The sequence below is a fragment of the Ylistrum balloti genome, unplaced genomic scaffold (assembly GCF_031769215.1).
Source record: "Ylistrum balloti isolate Yb309-2 unplaced genomic scaffold, AGI_CSIRO_Ybal_v1 Utg369830, whole genome shotgun sequence".
NCBI lineage: Eukaryota > Metazoa > Mollusca > Bivalvia > Pectinida > Pectinidae > Ylistrum > Ylistrum balloti.
Window position 1 is genome coordinate 2,490,488 of NW_026781993.1, and position 14,148 is coordinate 2,504,635.

Sequence of the window (14,148 nt, forward strand, 5' to 3'; positions counted from 1 at the left end):
GTATGAAAACAATATCTAATGAAAAAATTAAAAAAAAAATCCATGTAATTTCTGTCCCTGGTGAACGTCGAACATGGCTAGTGAGTTACAAACGTGAACTTAAGGGGAGATAACCTTAATCACGGGGTTACAAAATATCTAGGTCATCGAAAGCAAACGCATCATATTCATTGAAAATAGCTATCAGACACAGATCTATCGTCGTGTTAGAGTACATTGACTCTGAAAAGAGATGATCAATATCCCTGCTAACGCATTCGACATATGTTCCTGAAATATATCTACAGGTAAGACTAGTCGGTGTACCCTATCTACCTCAAGGGCAGACTTTTGAGGAATGATACATGTCGGGCTTGGGGTATTGTTGGTGGCCGAGAAATTAGGAAATTGATTTTTTGTGAGTTTTTTAAGGCTTGGGGTATTATTACCATTTAGCTTGGTGGATGCCTATATTCCCTTTGCATTTTGATTTTTTTACAAGGACTAGGCGCTTTGTTAACGTAAAACTGTACAACTGGTACCGTGTTTTCCATATTTACAGTCATGTGCTTATGCATGCGATATCACGACCATTCATTGATTAACCTGCAATTTTACGTTCGCATTATCAGCATTTTTTCACAAGCAATGTGGTAAGCGGTATATCATGAGGGGCGTGTAGCTAGCCCAGCAGAAATGTTTAAGCCCAGGCGAGGGGTCTGGGGCCTGCCTAGGGGTCCAGAGCAGGGCCCTGGTGGGGGGATCAGGGGGCGAAGCAACACCCGCCCCCCCCGCGACTAAATAAAAGCTTACTTTCTGTTCTTTTGATTCGCGAAAATGTCAATGACAATTTCCGTATCTTGATTATATGTACCTTCGGTCTTTGATATGTCACTTTTAGTGTGGTCACTCAATTCGACTTTATTTTGTTTGAAAAACTAGTCGATCTATTTTGTTTGAAAAACTAGTCGATCGACGTCTGTAATCCAGAAGCCTTCTTCATTTTGAAAATTTGCACTTTAACAACATTATAATCGGAAACGTTGAAATGATAGTAAAAAGTAGAATAGCATGACGTATATAACGTTCCGGAAAGCAATGCACTAGGCCTAGTTATTCAACAGTTTTCTGTTTATATTCTTTTTATTCATCAAAAAATATTAGATATTTATTTTCAACCTTAGTTTTGTAATTTTGTCCGACATACTCTATGCACGGATGTTTTATGTGTAAGCCCGGGCTTTTTCTTTCTATAGTAGCTACGCCCCTGATCATAGGACACGATTTCACGATGTTTCATCACCGGCACCGGGGTAGTAAAGAATACTCGTTGACATTTTAATTTGAGAAGAAGTCACATACATTGTAACAAATAAATTCACTTAAGAAATGTATTAAAACCTTACGTAAGCATGTATACAAGGCATCTAGAAGTAAAATTTCATGATGCGGATATTTCCGAGTAGACTACCACAGTGTTCGGATATCATGAGGCAGGTATCCTGAGGCTCCGACGTATTTTAGGTTGGCCCACAGCGGTTTTTCTTCAGATATGATTTATTTATCAGATATGATTAATTTCTCACAACTTAACGACATTGAAAATACCTTTTCTCATTTACCCATAAATAGCAGCAAATAAAGAATAAAATTGAGCAAGGATGCTGACCACTTTGAAGGCAACGACTACAGAAAACACTTCATTTTTATGCGAGAACAAGTTCAAACAGAAACAGCTCCATTTGTTATTAGACCTATGCCAAAAATTATTTAGTATAATATTTTTTTAGTACAAACCTTTTTTTACATTTAAAAACATCTTTAATAAGTTTATAAACAAATGCCAAAATTTCACATAGCTAACCCTATGACTAACGCGTGATTTTGACGTGTTACCTCCCCTACTTCTATTTTCTGAGAAAATATCAAAGTACCGGAGCAGTGAAAAATGCACAGGTGATTTATCCCATACTAAAGTTTTTAGAAAAATAGATTTTTCTTTATTTTTTCTCTCTGTATCCATTATTAGATGTAGAGGCCGGGTCACATCTATTTCCTCATTAATACTACGAATAACAGGTCCTTTCCAATAAGGTTTTACCCATTGCAAATATCTGTGGACGGAAATATATGCTGGCGTGTGCAGTTTCCACGATTATATATTTCATCTGGTTTATGGCCTCATTTTTATAGGCCTGGTGTGATAATACACAAGTAATAATACCTTGTCACTGATATGTAAAGATAACCTCAGTGACTTGGGTAAAGACTGTACAGCGATAAAAGTATGTATATATTTTTTCCAGAAACCATCATGATTCCGATGATAACATTGTGGTTGGCCTTCGTTGTTGTGGCGTCTACGGGCCAGTATGTCCCAAAAGTCAACACTCCCTTGGGTCCCGTCAGAGGCGTGGTTGTTCCGGTGCTCGGACAGGACGTCCTACAATTCCGTAACATCCCGTATGCCAAACCTCCCGTAGGTAAACTCCGATTTGAAAAGCCTGTTCCCGTAGAACCGTGGACAGACACTCTAGACGGCACTAAATTTGGACCGTCCTGTATCCAGGATACCAACTTTTTGCCAGAGATGTGGGATAAGCTAGAAAATAAGGAAACATCAGAAGATTGTTTACATTTAAATGTATATGTTCCAGAATCTACTTCGCTCAAAGTTAAGAAACCGGTGATGGTCTGGATTCACGGCGGGGCTTTTGTTGGTGGTTCTGCTGCTCTGTACGATTCTTCGTACTTTGTTCTGAAAGATGTAGTAGTAGTGACCATTCAGTACCGTGTTGGGCTGTTTGGATTCTTAAGTTCAGGAGATTCCAAACTTCCAGGCAACTACGGACTCTGGGACATGATCGAAGCGTTAAGATGGGTGAACAAAAGCATAGCATCCTTTGGAGGTGATCCGAACATGGTTACCATTTTTGGGGAGTCGGCAGGAGGCTTTGCTGTTTCTTTCTTGTCTCTTATTCCATTGACTGAAGGGTTATTCCAGAGGGCTATCGCTCAGAGCGGAAGCACAGCAGGTCCTTTATTTTTAAGCGAGAACCCAATGAAAATTACGGAGAAAGTTGGTAGTCATGTTGGATGTATCACCAACTCATCCATTGACAACGAGGCTCTGGTAAGTTGTCTGAAGACAAAATCTGCTGAAGATTTGCTCATAGCGCAATTAGACCCCGCGACTTTGCACTCCGGTGGTTTCTCTATGTCCGTTCATCTCTGGCCAGTCGTAGATGATGATCTAATTGTAAGGAGACCTATGGAAAGCTTAAAAGATCCCAGTTCCAAGGAATTCCAACGCTTTCAATCTGTGGATTTGATAGCAGGAACTACAGACAATGAAGCTTCGCTGCTTCCGTTTATACTTTTCCACTTGCAGGAGCCCATGAACTTCCAACTGTCTGAAGGTATACCTACCTCTGTGTTGTGTGACCTATTCGCACCAGCGATAGCCAGAGACAAGTATGAAGACAATACTGTCGTGTCCGACATGATATGTGAAAGATATAAGGAGGACAATTTAGTGGACCAGTCTAGAAGTCTCGCGGCTTTGTACGGTGACTTACAATTTGTCGCTCCAACAGTGTCTCTTCTTGACTTTCATTCAGAAGGGAAAACGGATTCCAACACCTACCATTACTTGTTCACACAAGAAATCCACTTTTCCTTTCTTACGCCAAGTTTCCATTGGTCTAAGGGTGCAGGTCATGCCGTAGACTGTCTGTTCATGTTCGGTCCATCAGGGATTAGTGATGACGAATCCTTACAAAGTACGGCAGCGATATCACTAAGAGACACGGTCGTATCCTACTGGACTAACTTCGCCAAAACAGGGTAAGTTTTATTACGGTCAAGAAAGAAGGTTTGGTAAAAACCTTGAAACTCCATCGATGTGCAGGGAAAATTACAATCCCCCCAAAGAGGTAATCAGTCTCAAGAGAAATTAAATTTAAGTTTTAATGTTTTAAATTTCCCATACTAATATATAAAAATCAAATGATATCACGACTGCACGCGAGAAAGAAACATCATCACATGCAATATTTATGTAATGTGAAGAGCACATTTAGGCTGTAATCTGATTTTAAGAACAAATTTCATTTGTAGTCATTTAACGATTATTGCGGTTAGGTTATTGATAGGATTTATCATTGCGAATTCCCGATAAATTCCAAAGCGCTAAAATTTGACAGCACAAAATTAGGTACACTTACGTTTACAGTTACACTATCAGGTGTGACACACTACAATGAATTACACAGAGAACACAAGTTAAAACACTTTAGTTACAGTAGAGACAAATACTATGATACTAAGATGTTATTGACGTAATGCTTTTACCCGTAGATGGTTTACACATCTCTTTGATATATCATCACGTGTTTATTTGCATTCATTGAAGTTATTGAAGTTATCGAAGTTCTTGAATGCAGCGAATTGTTCAAGATTATGCCTATTAACTCATTGTTATTATTTACAGAAACCCAAATGGTCCCGGTTTGATTCCATGGAAGACATTCAGTAATAGAGGGCGCTACTACATGGATTTGAAGGTCGATCCAGAACTAGGTCAAGATCTATACCAAGAGCGCATCAAGTTTCTACGGGAAGACATTCCAAATAGAATCCGACAAAGTCACAAGACTGAATTGTAGTACACAAAGGTGTTTCAGTGAGGTGTGATTCTAGTGATAGACATGATTTTGTAATCTATTAGACTGTATGCATTGCAGATCTTGGAGACTAGTGTGTAATCAGTAATCAGGAACAAGGACCATAGGGTCACAAGGCAGGGAGTCATGTGATATAGGGTTCCAATCAAATATCAGGGACTAGGACCGTAGGGTCACAAGGCTGGGAGGTATGTGATATAGGGTCCAAGCAAATATCAGGGACTAGGACCGTAGAGTTACAAGGCAGGGGTTCTTGTGATAAAGGATCCGAATCAGTGATCAGGAATTAGGACCATAGGGTCACAAGACTGAGATTTACGTGATATAGGGTCCCAATCAATTATCAGGGACAAGGACCGTAGGGTCACAAGGCAGGAAGTCATGTGATATAGGGTCCCAATCAAATATCAGGGACTAGGACCGTAGAGTCACAAGGCTGGGATTCTTGTGATAAAGGATCCGAATCAGTGATCAGGAATATTTGGGAGTTGAGTAATAAAAAGTCCCAGCCAGCGACCAGGCTACAAAGCTTATATTCATGTGACATAGGCTACAAAGCTTATATTGTCGCAGTTAGGGGAAAGGGCCACAGGGTTTAAATACTAAGAGTTATGTGATAAAGGTTTACAGGAAATGATTAGGATTGAACCACAAGTTATGATACTGGGTTCAAGTAAAATATATGGACCAGATAAAAAATCGGGAAGTAGTACCACAAGTCAATTGAACAGTGAATTTGGATCACTGAATGATGCTGGGTGCTGGAAAAGAAACACTTTTGCATTCTGATCATCCCTCAGACATCTAATGTGATCATTTAGATACCAGAGACATGATGTACGTATGCCAGACCGGGATAAGATATAGGTGTTGTCTTTCAGGCAAAGTCTGATATAAATGCTTCTCATGTGGTATTACCTTAAGGGTAAAAAATCCAACGAGCCCTTCCATTCACTTTTCGGTGCTTCGACCAATATTGGTCATCGTTAATGGATAGATTTTACATCAGAATCATTTCTTTTTATCATTCGTCATGTAAACATGGATTTGATGATTGGTATGAAAATAGAAAAATTAACTTTGTTTTAGATAGTAGATACTATAATTAAAGTAACATGAACAACTACAAGCTTTCGTATTTCTTTTAATAAGATATTTATGATATGAATTTAAAACATCTAAGCAAGGACATCCAAACCAGAGGACGTTACATCTTCTGCTATAAACTGTCAATCAGGACATCCAAATAGGAGGACGGTTTATCTTTTACTATTAACCATCAGTCAGGGCATCCAAACAGGACGACAGTACATCTTCTGTTATGAACTGTTAGTCAAGACATCGAAACAGGAGAACATTGGATATTCTGTTATAAACCATTAGTCAGGACATTAAGAAAGTATGACTGTACATCTTCTGTTATAAACTGTCACTCAGGACATCCAAACCGCAGGACGGTAGATTTTTTTATTATAAACTCTCAGGACATCTGAACAGAAGGACGGTACATCCTCTGTTATAAACTGCCATTTAGGGCCAACTAAACATAACGTACATGTATACGCGACATAATGAAAGTTCACGAACGCTTACGCGAACACGGAAATGATACAGCGGTATGAACAAGATTAAAAGACACAAGTATGATAAATACAAACAATCAAATTTAGAATACAGTGTATTTACAACAGGATGCCTCAACAACACGCACAGGCACACTGAGAGTTCGTCGTGAAAGGTATACATCAGGCATACACAAATACGGCGTCGATTGCCAGCTTCGGAAGCACGTGGTGAGTGAAACATTCCCGATGTATCGAGCTAGTAACATTATACTGTCATGACAGTACTACGTGTTGGAGATTTTTCACAATTGTATCGAGGACAATATTTCTACAATATTTCTGGTATTTTTTTCATCCATTATTGCAGTCGGTATTACAGACGTTATACATAAATATGTGATAATACTATTGCGTCATTATCACAGTATACACATACGTCACAATAGTATGCTTAACAAAGAGTACTACCAGAATTGGTCGTTTAATATTTGTATCAATAAAGTATGTTAATATACACAGTTGAAACTCTGTACAAGGAAAAAGAATGAAAATCATAGAGAAAACACCGTACTTTGTAGTGCCGATCTACAGTATAACATTGAGTCGTACCAGAAACAAACCAGAATAGAGTGAAACTATTGCGAATGACAATCATATAAAATTCTGATTTGCACCATCACAGCTAATTGTATACTGAATATGATTGCATATAGTCCTAGACATAGCAATCCAAATTTCCAATAAATACATACCCGAATATCCTAGTCCCTGAACCTAACGTATCAACCTATCTTTATAGGCCTCTTGTGATATAACATGTAATAACACCCTGTCACTGATATCTAAAGATAACCTCATTGACTTGGGTAAAGACTGTTTAGCGATAAAAGTATGTATATATTTTTTCCAGAAACCACCATGATCCCGATGTTAACATTGTGGTTGGCCTTCGTTGTTGTGGCGTCTATGGGCCAATCTGTCCCAATAGTCAACACTCCCTTAGGTCCCGTCAGAGGCGTGGTTGTACCGGTCCTCGGACAGGACGTCCTACAATTCCGTAACATCCCGTATGCCAAACCTCCCGTAGGTAAACTCCGATTTGAGAAGCCTGTTCCCGTAGAACCGTGGACAGACACTCTAGACGGCACTAAATTTGGACCGTCCTGTATCCAGGATACCAACGTTTTGCCAGAGATGTGGGATAAGCTAGAAAATAAGGAAACATCAGAAGATTGTTTACGTTTAAATGTATATGTTCCAGAATCTGCTTCGCCCAAAGTTAAGAAACCGGTGATGGTCTGGATTCACTTCGGGGCTTTTGTTGGTGGCTCTGCTGCTCTGTTCGATTCTTCGTACTTTGTTCTGAAAGATGTAGTAGTAGTGACCATTCAGTACCGTGTTGGGCTGTTTGGATTCTTAAGTTCAGGAGATTCCAAACTTCCAGGCAACTACGGACTCTGGGACATGATCGAAGCGTTAAGATGGGTGAACAAAAGCATAGCATCCTTTGGAGGTGATCCGAACATGGTTACCATTTTTGGGGAGTCGGCAGGAGGCTTTGCTGTTTCTTTCTTGTCTCTTATTCCATTGACTGAAGGGTTATTCCAGAGGGCTATCGCTCAGAGCGGAAGCACAGCAGGTCCTTTATTTTTAAGCGAGAACCCAATGAAAATTACGGAGAAAGTTGGTAGTCATGTTGGATGTATCACCAACTCATCCATTGACAACGAGGCTCTGGTAAGTTGTCTGAAGACAAAATCTGCTGAAGATTTGCTTATAGCGCAATTAGACCCCGCGACTTTGCACTCCAGTGGTTTCTCTATGTCCGTTCATCTCTGGCCAGTCGTTGATGATGATCTAATTGTAAGGAGACCTATGGAAAGCTTAAAAGATCCCAGTTCCAAGGAATTCCAACGCTTTCAGTCTGTGGATTTGATAGCAGGAACTACAGACAATGAAGCTTCGCTGCTTCCGTTTATACTTTTCCACTTGCAGGAGCCCATGAACTTCCAACTGTCTGAAGGTATACCTACCTCTGTGTTGTGTGACCTATTCGCACCAGCGATAGCCAGAGACAAGTATGAAGACAATACTGTCGTGTCCGACATGATATGTGAAAGATATAAGGAGGACAATTTAGTGGACCAGTCTAGAAGTCTCGCGGCTTTGTACGGTGACTTACAATTTGTCGCTCCAACAGTGTCTCTTCTTGACTTTCATTCAGAAGGGAAAACGGATTCCAACACCTACCATTACTTGTTCACACAAGAAATCCACTTTTCCTTTCTTACGCCAAGTTTCCCCTGGTCTAAGGGTGCAGGTCATGCCGTAGACTGTCTGTTCATGTTCGGTCCATCAGGGATTAGTGATGACGAATCCTTACAAAGTACGGCAGCGATATCACTAAGAGACACGGTCGTATCCTACTGGACTAACTTCGCCAAAACAGGGTAAGTTTTATTACGGTCAAGAAAGAAGGTTTGGTAAAAACCTTAAAACTCCATCGATGTGGAGGGAAAATTACAATCCCCCCAAAGAGGTAATCAGTCTCAAGAGAAATTAAATTTAAGTTTTAATGTTTTAAATTTCCCATACAAATATATAAAAATCAAATAATATCACGATTGCACGCGAGAAAGAAACATCATCACATGCAATATTTATGTAATGTGAAGAGCACATTTAGGCTGTAATCTGATTTTAAGAACAAATTTCATTTGTAGTCATTTAACGATTATTGCGGTTAGGTTATTGATAGGATTTATCATTGCGAATTGCCGATAAATTCTAAAGCGCTAAAATTTGACAGCACAAAATTAGGTACACTTACGTTTACAGTTACACTATCAGGTGTGACACACTACAATGAATTACACAGAGAACACAAGTTAAAACACTTTAGTTACAGTAGAGACAAATACTATGATACTAAGATGTTATTGACGTAATGCTTTTACCCGTAGATGGTTTACACATCTCTTTGATATATCATCATGTGTTTATTTGCATTCATTGAAGTTATCGAAGTTCTTGAATGCAGCGGATTTTTCAAGATTATGCCTATTAACTCATTGTTATTATTTACAGAAACCCAAATGGTCCCGGTTTGATTCCATGGAAGACATTCAGTAATAGAGGGCGCTACTACATGGATTTGAAGGTCGATCCAGAACTAGGTCAAGATCTATACCAAGAGCGCATCAAGTTTCTACGGGAAGACATTCCAAATAGAATCCGACAAAGTCACAAAACTGAATTGTAGTACACAAAGGTGTTTGAGTGAGGTGTGATTCTAGTGTTAGACATGATTTTGTAATCTATTAGACTGTATGCATTGCAGATCTTGGAGACTATTTTGTAATCAGTAATCAGGAACTAGGACCATAGGGTCACAAGACTGAGATTTATGTGATATAGGGTCCCAATCAATTATCAGGGACAAGGACCGTAGGGTCACAAGGCAGGAAGTCATGTGATATGGAGTTCCAATCAAATATCAGGGACTAGGACCGTAGAGTTACAAGGCTGGGGTTCTTGTGATAAAGGATCCGAATCAGTGATCAGGAATATTTGGGAGTTGATTAATAAAATGTCCCAGCCAGCGACCAGGCTACAAAGCTTATATTCATGTGACATAGTGTCGCAGTTAGGGGAAAGGACCACAGGGTTTAAACACTAAGAGTTATGTGATAAAGGTTTACAGGAGGTGATTAGGATTGAACCACAAGTTATGATACTGGGTTCAAGTAAAATATGTGGAACAGATAAAAAATCGGGAAGTAGTACCACAAGTCAATTGAACAGTGAATTTGGATCACTGAATGATGCTGGGTGCTGGAAAAGAAACACTTTTGCATTCTGATCATCCCTTAGACATCTAATGTGATCATTTAGGTACCAGAGACATGATGTGCGTAAGCCAGACCGGGATAAGATATAGGTGTTGTCTTTCAGGCAAAGTCTGATATAAATGCTTCTCATGTGGTATTACCTTAAGGGAAAAAATCCAACGAGCCCTTCCATTCACTTTTCGGTGCTTCGACCAATATTGGTCATCGTTAGTGGATAGATTTTACATCAGAATCATTTCTTTTTATCATTCGTCATGTAAACATGAATTTGATGATTGGTATGAAAATAGAAAAATTAAAAAAAAAACAAACTTTGTTTTAGATAGTAGATACTATAATTAAAGCAACATGAACAACTACAAGCTTTCGTATTTCTTTTAATAAGATATTTATGATATGAATTTAAAACATCTAAGCAAGGACATCCAAACCAGAGGACGTTACATCTTCTGCTATAAACTGTCAATCAGGACATCCAAATAGGAGGACGGTTTATCTTTTACTATTAACCATCAGTCAGGGCATCCAAACAGGACGACAGTACATGTTCTGTTATGAACTGTTAGTCAAGACATCGAAACAGGAGAACATTGGATATTCTGTTATAAACCATTAGTCAGGACATTAAGAAAGTATGACTGTACATCTTCTGTTATAAACTGTCACTCAGGACATCCAAACCGCAGGACGGTAGATTTTTTTATTATAAACTCTCAGGACATCCGAACAGAAGGACGGTACATCCTCTGTTGTAAACTGCCATTTAGAACAACACTAAATCATTTAGGGCCAACTAAACATAACGTACATGTATACGCGACATAATGAAAGTTCACGAACGCTTACGCGAACACGGAAATGATACAGCGGTATGAACAAGATTAAAAGACACAAGTATGATAAATACAAACAATCAAATTTAGAATACAGTGTATTTACAACAGGATGCCTCAACAACACGCACAGGCACACTGAGAGTTCGTCGTGAAAGGTATACATCAGGCATACACAAATACGGCGTCGATTGCCAGCTTCGGAAGCACGTGGTGAGTGAAACATTCCCGATGTATCGAGCTAGTAACATTATACTGTCATGACAGTACTACGTGTTGGAGATTTTTCACAATTGTATCGAGGACAATATTTCTACAATATTTCTGGTATTTTTTTCATCCATTATTGCAGTCGGTATTACAGACGTTATACATAAATATGTGATAATACTATTGCGTCATTATCACAGTATACACATACGTCACAATAGTATGCTTAACAAAGAGTACTACCAGAATTGGTCGTTTAATATTTGTATCAATAAAGTATGTTAATATACACAGTTGAAACTCTGTACAAGGAAAAAGAATGAAAATCATAGAGAAAACACCGTACTTTGTAGTGCCGATCTACAGTATAACATTGAGTCGTACCAGAAACAAACCAGAATAGAGTGAAACTATTGCGAATGACAATCATATAAAATTCTGATTTGCACCATCACAGCTAATTGTATACTGAATATAATTGCATATAGTCCTAGACATAGCAATCCAAATTTCCAATAAATACATACCCGAATATCCTAGTCCCTGAACCTAACGTATCAACCTATCTTTATAGGCCTCTTGTGATATAACATGTAATAACACCCTGTCACTGATATCTAAAGATAACCTCATTGACTTGGGTAAAGACTGTTTAGCGATAAAAGTATGTATATATTTTTTCCAGAAACCACCATGATCCCGATGTTAACATTGTTGTTGGCCTTCATTGTTGTGGCGTCTATGGGCCAGTCTGTCCCAATAGTCAACACTCCCTTAGGTCCCGTCAGAGGCGTGGTTGTACCGGTCCTCGGACAGGACGTCCTACAATTCCGTAACATCCCGTATGCCAAACCTCCCGTAGGTAAACTCCGATTTGAGAAGCCTGTTCCCGTAGAACCGTGGACAGACACTCTAGACGGCACTAAATTTGGACCGTCCTGTATCCAGGATACCAACGTTTTGCCAGAGATGTGGGATAAGCTAGAAAATAAGGAAACATCAGAAGATTGTTTACATTTAAATGTATATGTTCCAGAATCTGCTTCGCCCAAAGTTAAGAAACCGGTAATGGTCTGGATTCACTTCGGGGCTTTTGTTGGTGGTTCTGCTGCTCTGTACGATTCTTCGTACTTTGTTCTGAAAGATGTAGTAGTAGTGACCATTCAGTACCGTGTTGGGCTGTTTGGATTCTTAAGTTCAGGAGATTCCAAACTTCCAGGCAACTACGGACTCTGGGACATGATCGAAGCGTTAAGATGGGTGAACAAAAGCATAGCATCCTTTGGAGGTGATCCGAACATGGTTACCATTTTTGGGGAGTCGGCAGGAGGCTTTGCTGTTTCTTTCTTGTCTCTTATTCCATTGACTGAAGGGTTATTCCAGAGGGCTATCGCTCAGAGCGGAAGCACAGCAGGTCCTTTATTTTTAAGCGAGAACCCAATGAAAATTACGGAGAAAGTTGGTAGTCATGTTGGATGTATCACCAACTCATCCATTGACAACGAGGCTCTTGTAAGTTGTCTGAAGACAAAATCTGCTGAAGATTTGCTCATAGCGCAATTAGACCCCGCGACTTTGCACTCCGGTGGTTTCTCTATGTCCGTTCATCTCTGGCCAGTCGTAGATGATGATCTAATTGTAAGGAGACCTATGGAAAGCTTAAAAGATCCCAGTTCCAAGGAATTCCAACGCTTTCAATCTGTGGATTTGATAGCAGGAACTACAGACAATGAAGCTTCGCTGCTTCCGTTTATACTTTTCCACTTGCAGGAGCCCATGAACTTCCAACTGTCTGAAGGTATACCTACCTCTGTGTTGTGTGACCTATTCGCACCAGCGATAGCCAGACAAGTATGAAGACAATACTGTCGTGTCCGACATGATATGTGAAAGATATAAGGAGGACAATTTAGTGGACCAGTCTAGAAGTCTCGCGGCTTTGTACGGTGACTTACAATTTGTCGCTCCAACAGTGTCTCTTCTTGACTTTCATTCAGAAGGGAAAACGGATTCCAACACCTACCATTACTTGTTCACACAAGAAATCCACTTTTCCTTTCTTACGCCAAGTTTCCCCTGGTCTAAGGGTGCAGATCATGCCGTGGATTGTCTGTTCATGTTCGGTCCATCAGGGATTAGTGATGACGAATCCTTACAAAGTACGGCAGCGATATCACTAAGAGACACGGTCGTATCCTATTGGACTAACTTCGCCAAAACAGGGTAAGTTTTATTACGGTCAAGAAAGAAGGTTTGGTAAAAACCTTAAAACTCCATCCATGTGGAGGGAAAATTACAATCCTCCCAAAGAGATAATCAGTTTCAAGGGAAATTAAATTAAAGTTTTAATGTTTCAAATTTCCCATTCAAATATATAAAAATCAAATAATATCACGATTGCACGCGAGAAAGAAACATCATCACATGCAATATTTATGTAATGTGAAGAACACATTTAGGCTGTAATCTGATTTTAAGAACAAATTTCATTTGTAGTCATTTAACGATTATTGCGGTTAGGTTATTGATAGGATTTATCATTGCGAATTGCCGATAAATTCTAAAGCGCTAAAATTTGACAGCACAAAATTAGGTACACTTACGTTTACAGTTACACTATCAGGTGTGACACACTACAATGAATTACACAGAGAACACAAGTTAAAACACTTTAGTTACAGTAGAGACAAATACTATGATACTAAGATGTTATTGACGTAATGCTTTTACCCGTAGATGGTTTACACATCTCTTTGATATATCATCATGTGTTTATTTGCATTCATTGAAGTTATCGAAGTTCTTGAATGCAGCGGATTTTTCAAGATTATGCCTATTAACTCATTGTTATTATTTACAGAAACCCAAATGGTCCCAGTTTGATTCCGTGGAAGACATTCAGTAATAGAGGGCGCTACTACATGGATTTGAAGGTCGATCCAGAACTAGGTCAAGATCTTTACCAAGAACGCATCAAGTTTCTACGGGAAGACATTCCAAATAGAATCCGACAAAGTCACAAGAC

The 14,148-nt window shown here is 39.3% G+C and overlaps 3 protein-coding genes across 3 annotated transcripts; all 3 read left to right on the top strand.

Moving 5' to 3' along the window:
• Window positions 1-168: 168 nt before the first annotated feature.
• LOC132545157 (carboxylesterase 3-like) lies at window positions 169-5,190 on the top strand. The gene is made up of 3 exons (XM_060208833.1): window positions 169-287; window positions 2,286-3,825; window positions 4,472-5,190. The coding sequence occupies exons 2-3, from the start codon at window positions 2,294-2,296 to the stop codon at window positions 4,644-4,646; spliced, it is 1,707 nt and encodes a 568-aa protein (XP_060064816.1). The 5' UTR covers window positions 169-287; window positions 2,286-2,293; the 3' UTR covers window positions 4,647-5,190.
• A 1,957-nt stretch (window positions 5,191-7,147) lies between these two features.
• LOC132545210 (carboxylesterase 3-like) lies at window positions 7,148-9,977 on the top strand. Its single transcript, XM_060208884.1, has 2 exons — window positions 7,148-8,679; window positions 9,317-9,977. The coding sequence occupies exons 1-2, from the start codon at window positions 7,148-7,150 to the stop codon at window positions 9,489-9,491; spliced, it is 1,707 nt and encodes a 568-aa protein (XP_060064867.1). The 3' UTR covers window positions 9,492-9,977.
• Window positions 9,978-11,816: 1,839 nt separating this feature from the next.
• LOC132545211 (carboxylesterase 3-like) lies at window positions 11,817-14,138 on the top strand (the record flags this gene model as incomplete). The annotated part of the gene is given in 3 exon segments (XM_060208886.1): window positions 11,817-12,967; window positions 12,969-13,346; window positions 13,984-14,138. Coding segments are annotated over 3 exon segments (1,684 nt in total), but the record flags the coding sequence as incomplete, so codon positions are not given.
• Window positions 14,139-14,148: the final 10 nt, after the last annotated feature.

Coding starts and splice junctions, on each gene's coding strand:
- LOC132545157 (XM_060208833.1), top strand. CDS start 2,294: ATGATTCCGATGATAACATTGTGGTTGGCCTTCGTTGTTGTGGCGTCT. Junction 3,826..4,471: donor ACTAACTTCGCCAAAACAGG/GTAAGTTTTATT, acceptor TATTATTTACAG/AAACCCAAATGGTCCCGGTT.
- LOC132545210 (XM_060208884.1), top strand. CDS start 7,148: ATGATCCCGATGTTAACATTGTGGTTGGCCTTCGTTGTTGTGGCGTCT. Junction 8,680..9,316: donor ACTAACTTCGCCAAAACAGG/GTAAGTTTTATT, acceptor TATTATTTACAG/AAACCCAAATGGTCCCGGTT.